Genomic DNA, 10,418 nt, shown 5'->3' on the forward strand with positions numbered 1-10,418 from the left:
CTTCAGCTCTGTCGGCCTCCCGTGACATGCATTATTCCCCAACCCTACAGAGGAGGTCAGTGAACAGTTCCCAGAACCTTACTGATATGGAGGGAGTATGAAAATACGATAGGCAGGTTAACCAATCCTCTGAATTCCCTTGACCCTCTTCTACCTTGTAAGGGAGAATATGTCTCCACTGGGGCCTTTCTGAGCCTGGCCTGCAGGAGATCAGGAACTCAATATGGCACAGCACGGAGGAAAAGAGAGAGAACACATACACAAACACACCCACACTTGCCCTTCGTAGTCTAGTCCATTCGAACACTAATGAACTGTACCACTAGACCAACCATTTTAAACCTGCTTCTATCTTGCAAAGGAACATGATCATTGCACATTGGTTTCAGCTCCAGTACTTTGTAAAAAGTTCCAAAACTCTCTTCTTCACATGCTACAAGACAATTTGCAGTACAGCACTTAACAGCAGTTAACCAGATGTTTGTGTCTTGACTAAAAAGGATATAATATATTGGAACTTTTTAAAGTTTAACCAAAGGCAATTTAAAAATTATTTAATTTTGAAGAACATTAGTGGTCTTCACATATCGCCTATTGAAAACAAAAGGGCAAAACGCATCTGATTAAGTTTTGCGAACATAGAGTGAGAGGTAGTGCCCATGTACCTTTGCTTCAGCACCTTCAGGGGGGTGCAGAAGAGAAAACCATTTAAAAACCCTACAGAAGATTTTGTGATCAGGGGCATAAGAAGCAGTTTTACAGGAGAGAGACTGACTTGTTTGTGGAGTTATTCTACTGCACTGGTCAAAGATAAACACAGATGAGAATAAAGTAACTATACAGACCTTATTCAGACGTGCAATTTCATGTTCATAATATCCTTTTTGTTTGGTTATCGAGGTGTGGCGTTCTTTCAAATGTTTGTTCTCTTCTTCAGCCTCAAGCAACTTTGCATTTAATGTCTGCTTTTGTTCCTTTATTTCAAAAAAAAGCAAAAAAACACATAAGTAATGGGAAGGCCAGATTTTAGGGGAACAGCTTCATCCAATTCAAAGTTACACTTGTGGAGATGAACATAACATTAACTGTGTAATTGCTGCAGCTTTTGAATCAAATAAAGTCCAAGGTGTCTTTTAAATGAGTCTACCTGTTTATAGTTAAATATCAATTATTTTCAACCCATTACTGGTAAAAGCATACTTCTGCTGTTTCGAGTTTTGCTTTGGCAAGCAGCAGCTTCTTATCGAAATCCCTCTGCTTTTGGTCCAGCTCTTTCTCCAGGTCACTCAGAGACTGCTGATAAGGGGTGAACTTTTCCTTCAGCTGCAGAAAATGAAAGCCAATGAAGGATCCATTATATATTGGGATATTATGGATGGTTCAATTAAAAATCAAGTTAGATTGCAGAAATATGAGGCGTGGTGGGGTGCTGTTATTATTAATAAAGAACCAAGAATCCAAACTGTCAAAGCAGGATCCAAATACAAGAATATTTAACAAACTTCAATTTTTTTAACGTTTGTTTTTCTTCTCTTTGCCTTTCTACGTCCTAAGCACCAAACGTCATTCCCAACCATGAAGGTTTACAAATAATTTGCTGCCAGGTCTGTATGGATGTAATTCTTAACTAACTCACTAGGGGGTGTATGAGAATAGTCTAACATCACATTCAGATTCATACAATTATTTCAGAGTGCATTTATAGGGAGTCTATTATTTGACTTGGTTGGGGATTGTCAAAATGAATTTTACACAAGGGTGTTGAAAATAAAATAAAACAAGGCAGATTTTGAGTTATACAAAAATGTTACACTTTCAATAATTTTCAGAATTTATATATTAGCAAGATTCACTTTAATTACATGTACCATTCACAAGCAAGGAATACCACAAACAAAAAAAAAACCTAGAAAAAAGTGCTGAGTAGATGAGATGCTTTACCTTCTGCTCATACACTGCCTTCATGTTCCTGCACTCTTGGTCCCACTGCTTGTTTATCTCCAGAAGCTGTCAGAACAATAAATTCATTGAGCCACTACAAAAAAAATAACATTTCTCTGTACGCAGCCTGAAGGCTTGAATTTTTAAATGTTACAGATTGGAAGGAACCAAGCCACAAGTAAAATACAACCTTTGCTGACATGGGAAACAACATTAAATAAGCACAACTGTTCTTGAGTTTTGAGACTTGGAAGAACATGCCACCACCAGGACATGCCACCACCAAACATATCTTTCCCTCCCCTCTCCTTTCAGCATTCTGAAGGGACAATTCCCATCACGATATCCTGGCCCACTCCTCAAATTACCCTCAACACACTCACCCTTCCCTGTGGCATTTTCCTCTGCAAGCACAGGAGATGCAAACACTTGCTACTATTTCTCCTCCCTTTCCACCATCGAGGGCCCCAAACACTCCTTCCAGGTGAAACAGCAATTTATTATACTTCTTTCATGTAGTATACTGTATTCACTTCTGAAGGTGTGGTGATCTCTACAATTGGGAGATCAAAAGCAGATTTGGGATCAGTTTGATGAACACCTCTATTCAGTCCACTAGCCTGATCCAGAACTTCCAGCTGCCTGTCATTTTAATTCTCCTCCACACCCAGTCAAACCTCAACCTCCTACACTGTTCCAACGAAGTTCAATGGAAGCTCCAGGAACCCTATCTCAACTTTCAATTAGGCATTTTACAGACTTCTGGATTCAGCATTAAGTTCAACAATTTCAGATCATAAACACTGCCCCCATATTATTGGGCAGCAGATACTGTAATGTCTCTAACATTGTCATTTGCACCTCTTCTACACTCATCTTTTGTTTCTTTACTGTCCCATTACCATCACTTTTTGCCTTGCACCATTATCCTTTTTGTTGTTTAATCATTCCATCGTTCCACTCTATCACAGACCTTCCCTTTTGTTCTTCCCACCCCACTTTCCCTACTTCTGAAATTGCTTTAAACCTGTTACATCTCTCACTTTTCCAATTCTGACTTGAAAGTTAATTTTGTTTCTCTCTTCACTGGTGTTGCCTAACCTGCTGAGCATCTCCATTGCCTTCTGTTAATGCAATAATACCAATGAAAACAGTTGTTCAGCTTAATTCCAACTGAAATGACATAATAGGCAGAAATTTAGCCCAGACAAGATCACGTGCTTGAAGCAAGGCCTACAGAATGGTTTTAAGCTTTAGATTAAAAAGGTCTATGGAAAACCTCAACTTCTCTCTCAGTATAAACTATCCTAATACTAATACTCACAACCATCCACTCCACCTTATGCAGCTCCCATGCCCTTCATCTCACCATTGGTAGCTGTGGCTTCAGGGTTATCTAGGTCCTCAACTTTACAATTTCCTCCCTAAACCTCTCTGCCTCTTCAGCTCACAATCTTCCTTAAAGACCTTCCTTAAAATCCCTTGCTTTGCACCAACTTTTAGTCAGCACTCCTAATATCTCATCTTTGATTTGGCATTGATTTTTATCTAATTATACTTGTGTGATGTGCCTTAGGATGTTTTTATGTGTTAATATAAGAACATAAGAATATAAGGCATAGTAGCAGCAGTAGGTTACTTGGCCCCTCAAGCATGATCATGGCTGATCTGCGTGACTTTATCTCCACTTTCTTGCCTAGTCCCATAACCATTGCCTCCCTTGAAGATCAAAAATATGCCTAACTCAGCCTTCAATATATTCAATAACCCTACCTTCACTGCTCTCTGGGGTAGAGGATTCTTTTTACAATCTACATAAATGACTTGAATGAAGGGACCGAAGGTATGGTTGCTAAATTTACTGATGACACAAAGATAGATAGAACAGTAAGTTTGAAGAGGACATAAGAAGGCTACAAACGGATATAGATAGGTTAAGCGAATGGACAAAGATCTGGCAAATGGAGTATAATATGGGAAAATGTGAATATTGTCCATTTTGGAAGGAAGAACAAAAAAGAAGCACATTATCTAAATGGTGAGAGATTGCAGAGTTCCGAGATGCAGAAGGATCTGGGCGTTCTAATGCATGAATTCCAAAAGTTTAGTATGCAGGTGCAGCAAGTAATTAGGAAAGCTAATAGAATGTTATAGTTTATTATGAGGGGAATTGAATACAAAAACAGAGAGGTTATACAGGGCTTTGGTGAGACCACACCTGGAGTACTGTGTACAGTGTTGATCTCATTTAAGAAAATGTATAAATGCATTGGAAGCAATTCAGGGAAGGTTTACTAGACTAATACTTTGAATGAGAGGGTTGTCCTACCAAGAAAGGTTGGACAGGCTAGGCTTGTATCCGCTGGAATTTCGAAGACTTGACTGAAACATATAAGATCCTGAGGGGTCTTGACAGGGTGGATGTTGAGAGGATGTTTCCTCTTGTGGGAGAATCTAAAAGTAAGGGTCATTGTTTAAAAATAAGGGGTCACCCATTTAAGACGGTGATGAGGAGAATTTTTTTCCTCTCAGAGCGAGTCTTTGGAACTCTCTTCCACAAAAGGCAGTAGAAGCAGAGTCTTTGAATATTTTTAAGGCTTTCCTACTTATAAACTTCAACTCCCTTGCGATAAAGGACAGCATTCATTTTAAATGTACTATGCAACTGTAAGTTGTTGTATCCAAAAATGCTGCATAGAGGAGAGACTGGATTACAACTGCAATTTCAAAGTAAAGGTACCTCTTTTTTCTGATTTTCTAAAATCTTAATCCGTCTCTCAAGCACTTCTTGTCCATCTGTGGAAGGCTTCTTCTGGTTTTCGATTTCCATTCCAGTCACATTCTACCAGGAAAAAAAGACAGAATAATCTTCTCACTCCCTTTTCTCAGTAACCCTTCGAGTTCTGCACTTTGTGGCACTCACACACAATTTATGTTAAGTGTTTTTAACATTCATAATCAAAATTGCTTTCGATGCTGGTAACATTGAAATGCAAACTAGATCACTAACTTAATTGAAAGCAACACTTAATTATTGGTATCCTTTCAGGACATCAAACATTCTGAAAAATTATGCTAGTTGCCATATTTCTTGATTTTCTGGTACATTTATTCCATGATAGTATCAGAAGACGTGAGTTTTAGCAATTATTGTGCCTATTACTGTAAATAGCAATCACCTACTGATGTTAATTTAACTTGTCCGTACTGGCGGGCTCATTAATTCAGATTCATGCAAGTCCCTTGCAAAGGCCATCAACAATCTCAGCATTTAAACACATACATGGGCAAATTCAATTTTTGCCCCAACCAATTCCTAACCGCTCAGTTACTGTTTCCAGCCCAATGTTTGATGACATAATGATGGCTCCCTTCACTGTGCCTCTGTTGCTTTCCCTTTTCCAAATCTCTGTCAATGCCTCTTTTTCAAAAAGCTCACCTTTGACCCTTGCATCCTCTCCATTTACAGCCTTATCTCTCATTTCCCTTTCCTCTCCAAGAACATTCAGAATGTTATTGTTTGCAGCTCTATGTTCACTTCACCCACAATGCCTTGTTTGAATCTCATTGGTCTAGTCTCTGACCATCAGCACATATCCTTCCATGGCTTCCTTCACTTCTCTGAAGAATTATGTGCCATTCTCCTCCATTATCTCTCCTTCACAGACCAGTTCCATCAGAATGCCCTCATATTATTTCATTCACCGCACCTTCCTTCAATGACCTACATTGGTGCTGCACTGATATTGAAAATCTTGTCCCTCCTTGGCCTCCCGATCCTCACCCAACCTCTGAAATATTCTCTAGATTTATAACCATCCCCATGCTCACTGATGAGCTAATTTGCCCTGCTGGGAATTCCTCACACCCTGTTCTTCCAGCATCATTGACAAAAGTGTCAGTCATTTCAGCCCGACTCTCTAAACAACCACACAAAAGTTACTCCACTTCTCTTAGGGAGCAGTATCCGTTCCACTCTTTCTCTCCATTTCTCTGTGCAAGCTTAAGGCCACTATGTAAATTCAGGTTGCTCTTGTTAGCCAAATACTTTCTATCATTTTCCTTACAAACAGCTTGCGAGTACACAGCACAGTAAGAACAAAAAGAGCATTTGTAGATAGCCTTACAATTCCCACACTTTTGTAGAAAAGAGAAAAGATTAATGCAGTATTATTTTGAGGACTTAGTCCTCTAAGGGTTAGTTACAGAGCCTTGCCGACCCAGGTGTTCAAACAGTAGCAGATAAAAGCAATTGTGTAACTTTAAGCCACTTCTTTAATCTGAGTTTACTCACCTTTATAGAACCTCTCCCTTCCTTCATTTGAAGCTCTCTGATATTCACCATAACTTTCGGGGCTTCTCAAGGCAAAGACAATAGCTATGTATTTCCAGCTCCAATTCAGTATAGTACACTGATTCAAATCTGTTCTCACAACCAGACTTTTAAGCGATCCCAGTTCCTTTATCATGTCTCAAACCGCACCAAATTACACAAAGAGACACTTCAGCATTTTTGATCAATGACAGTTAAAATGAAAGAGGTCAGGGCTTCCCATTATGTTGCAAACTTGTCATGTCTTACTTGAATGACTAAGGTATTAAACACAATTAACTAATACCTGGATATGGCAATACCTGAAAAGCCTGCGAGCAGCAGGGGCGAAACAGTGGCCAAGTGAGGCAACTGCACAATGTGGGAAGAGCTGAGCTTTAATTCATGAAGATCAGAACAAAAAATTATTTAATCTGGTAGGCTTCATTACAGAACACAATTGTCCCTGCTCAACCTTGCCAGGTTATTATTTAACACTCAGATACAAAAAGAAGAGGATCTTCGTTTCTTTGTTTGAGTAGAACAGCAAGAAATAGAATGGTCGGTGCTGTTTTTAAGATTAGAAAAATGTGACAGCTGTTGTGACCAACAGCTCTGAGGGTTTGTAAATAGTCAAGTAAAGCAATAGTAAATGGGAGTCTCTTTTCACTGATAATATAACTAGTCACTAATCACTCAAAACCAGCGCAGCTCTGGTCAAGATATGTCATTCATATATCTGACACCAGACTCCCAAAGCAACTGCTCTACTCGGAACTCAGCAGACATGCTTTTGGGACATCCTCAAATGTATTCCTGAAGAGGTCAAACATCCTCACTGACTTATGGGAGTCCCTGGCTTATGACCAGCCAGAATGGAAAAGGTAAAGGCAAAACACTGCGGATGCTGGAAATCTGAAACAAAAACAAAAAATGCTGGAAAAACTCAGCAAGTCTGACAGCATTTGTGGAGAGAAAGACAGAGTTAACGTTTCAAGTCCGTTTGAGACTCTAAACGTTAACTCTGTCTTTCTCTCCACAGATGCTGTCAGACCTGTTGAGTTTTTCCAGCATTTTTTTGTTTTTGTTTCAGAATGGAAAAGGCTCATTTGGGAAGGCATCAAACACATCGTCGGGAACACACAGTGAAGTCAAAGCATTAGGGAGAGCACAGAAACCTCCAAACAATTCACCTACCCAGCCCTTCAAGTACCACCTGTCCTGTATGCGGCAGAGTCTGCAGATCATGCATTTGACTTATCAGCCATCTCAGAACCCATCGAACCAGAGAAGTAGCAAGTCAAGCTCAATCCCAACGGACTACCTAAGAAGAAGAATATAACTAGTAACCATTTCTGCACCTTACATATATTATGGGAGGTGGTTCCATGCGGACATAGAGCCTCACTACATGTAAGTGTTGGTGACTATAGTGGAACATCACTGTCTTGAAATTGGAAGGTTTGGCAGCCAATGAGAAACCTCCGTCAGCGGAAGTGCTGACCTGAGAATCGGGCAGAGGTCAGTGTGGTAGATTCACTGTAGGCCTGATTTCCCAGTTATTAAAATCCATGATCAGAAAATCAGTTAAACTACTCCAATGTATTTAAAACTGAGGCCACTCTTAAAATCAATGCCAATTAATTAGCAAGGAACTCAGAGGTGACTGATGAGTGAGTTATGATTTCCCTCATTTATTGAGTAATCTGGAAATCCACAGGTTTTCACTGTGCATCCCATTTATATAGAAGGCAGGATTCTTTTTTTTAAAGAAAGTTTATTTAACATTTTAATGCCGATTATTAGGCATACTGAAGCTATCTTTCTATTTGCTCATGGGATATGGGCATCTCTGGCTAGGCCAGCATTTATTGCCAATCCCCAATTGCCCTTGAGAACCGCCTTGAACTGCTGCAGTCCAGGTGGGTATGGGTACCCCCCACAGAGCTGATAGGGAAGGAGTTCCAGGATCTTGACCCAGTGACAGTGAAGGAAGGGCAATATATTTCCAAATTAGTATGGTGTATGACTTAGAAGAGCACTTGCAGAGGTGGTGGTGTTCCCACGGTACGCTAATTCCCAATGCTGACTCTTTTCCTTTTCACATAAAGGCAATCCCATTCCAATCTGCAGAATCAACTGCAAATTTCCTAATACTAATCCAAAGCGCCTGATTTATGACTGATGTTTTAAATACTTTGTTGTGTCTAAACTTATGACACAAATGGAAGCGGCGAGCAGTAGATTTAGATTCGAGCCCGCACGGCATGGGATCCTGGCGTATAAACGTTTACATCTTCATCAGAAATCCCTCTCCCCACGAATTTAGGAGGGACATTAATCTTTTTAAAACAGGTCGGAAACTCTGCCGGACCACGGAGAGGAGAAATTCAGACGAATGTCAACTGTTCGTCCGTTAGTATCTCACGTACATTTTCGTGCACATGGATATCTGGAGCACACTGATGTATGAAAACACTTGTCCCTTAAAAGCAAGTTCCGGATACAGAGAACTATAATATCCAAAAATTATCAATATACCAGTTTGTCCCTGATTTCTGGTGCAGTCAGTCTTCCTTCATGTCATGTAATTAGGATCCGCTATTTTTTTCATCTAGCTTTGCTCTAGAGGACAGCACTATCGGGACCCGTGACTTGAAAAAATCTTTGAATCTTAAATCCCCACTGGTCTGGTTTTAAATCGGAAAAGTCTGTTTCTGGAGTGGACTCGCCTGAAATTTGAATATGGATACCGGACATCAAGACTCTCATTTTCAAAACAGTGCCCCTAATTTTTCCCCCATTTATAATTCTGTATCTTGTGACGCAAAGACAGTTATGAGAGCCAAGAAGTTGTTTAAGGATTTTTGTTTTGGTTCGGCACCAATTCACAAGTGAAGCGAGATCCCGCCCTCCTGGCCCCACCTCTCTCCAGCTCTGGACTTGACATTCAGCCACAGCGGCGTCTCTTTCAGGTCGAGCCGCAGGTATCTGAACCCCCTCCGCCAGAGGTACTTACACCTTTAAGGAGGTTTGTGCTTGAAATTAAACGGAAAGCTGCCCCGCTTACAAACGCAGAAAACCCAGGTTCCTATCACAAGCACTTTAGTATCACAGTTCCCGCAGTTACCTGAGGTATTTTCTCACAACTAAACTGAAATCGGCCGCTGAGAGCAGAAGAAGCAGCAGCAATGTTGCGTTGAGCTCTTCCAGGTCGAGCCTGTGCAGCTGCTTTAGCAGATTGTTTGCAGGTAGCTTTACACATGCGGTGTAAATAGCACCGCGGTTTGACGATTAACCTGCACCACTTCTGTCTCCAAACCGAGCAGCTGCACAATTTCCATTCAATTGTGTTTTTTGTTGGTATTGTTATAAACTACCCGTACAGCTAAATACAATCGAACAGACTCCGCAGGAACTAACACGGTAAAGTGCGCCTTACCTACACTTCATTGCGTTGGAAGGCGCAAAAAAACCCCCCTCAATTTTGGTTGTTATTCTCTGCGAACTTACTGATGAAAAATTCAGCTCCAACACCATTGCCTGGGGTGACAGTAATTAACTGTGCTGCATCCTCTCAAAACTGCGGGCATTCGAGTTTTGATGCTGCCCTCTAACGGAGCCTTGCTTCTGGACTTCAGTTTGGGTTTTTCGGCCAATGTAAAACTTACGCACCATCTGCTTTCCAAAAAAAGATGGTATCACCAGGTTCAGTGAAGTGGACTCAGATCTCACCAAATAGCTTCAGTCCTATATATCGCGTTTAATTTTAGTTTCAGTCTTGTATTAGGACCAAAGGTTTTATTTTTTAGCGCTACAGTATAAACTTAAGAAGAAACTTCTGGACTAACTTTAAGAATGCACGTTTCTGGTAGGGACCATGCTCCACTGGGATTTCGGGAAACAATGAGCATGTTTCCATTCAGAATGGAGGGAAATGGGTTGGGTCATCCTGTAATTTCTTGTTCTGTGCGCCCTCCAGCAATGGACTACCATTTTCTAGTCCTTTTTACTGGCAGTTCTGTTCTAACCTTCTTTGATCAGGCATTAGTTCAAATCTTAAGGCAACAATGTTGTCAAAAGTGTAGCTGTTGCTTTCTGTATTTTCATTCTATTTTTTTCAGGCTCCACCACACCGCCCCCCACCCCCCCCCCCCCCCCCCCC

General features: G+C 40.6%; 1 protein-coding gene across 5 annotated transcripts in view; it reads right to left on the reverse strand.

Annotated features, from left to right (window-relative positions):
• LOC121284139 (TNFAIP3-interacting protein 3-like) overlaps nucleotides 1-10,110 on the reverse strand; it is a 36,951-nt gene extending 26,841 nt beyond the window's left edge. The window contains exons 1-6 of one of the 5 annotated variants that reach the window (XM_041199319.1): nucleotides 9,767-10,098; nucleotides 7,451-7,577; nucleotides 4,682-4,783; nucleotides 1,942-2,007; nucleotides 1,201-1,323; nucleotides 846-974 (exon numbers count right to left, since the gene is read on the reverse strand). In XM_041199319.1, the coding sequence (XP_041055253.1) occupies nucleotides 846-974; nucleotides 1,201-1,323; nucleotides 1,942-2,007; nucleotides 4,682-4,783; nucleotides 7,451-7,501 (471 nt within the window). In that variant the 5' untranslated portion in view covers nucleotides 7,502-7,577; nucleotides 9,767-10,098. Of the gene's footprint in view, nucleotides 1-845; nucleotides 975-1,200; nucleotides 1,324-1,941; nucleotides 2,008-4,681; nucleotides 4,784-6,235; nucleotides 6,293-7,450; nucleotides 7,578-9,695 lie in introns of those variants that run through there. The other 4 variants (XM_041199327.1, XM_041199346.1, XM_041199357.1 and 1 more) reach the window with 4 other exon arrangements.
• Between the last annotated feature and the right edge of the window lie 308 nt (nucleotides 10,111-10,418).

Source organism: Carcharodon carcharias, chromosome 1 (genome assembly GCF_017639515.1).
Source record: "Carcharodon carcharias isolate sCarCar2 chromosome 1, sCarCar2.pri, whole genome shotgun sequence".
Classification (NCBI taxonomy): Eukaryota; Metazoa; Chordata; class Chondrichthyes; order Lamniformes; family Lamnidae; genus Carcharodon; species Carcharodon carcharias.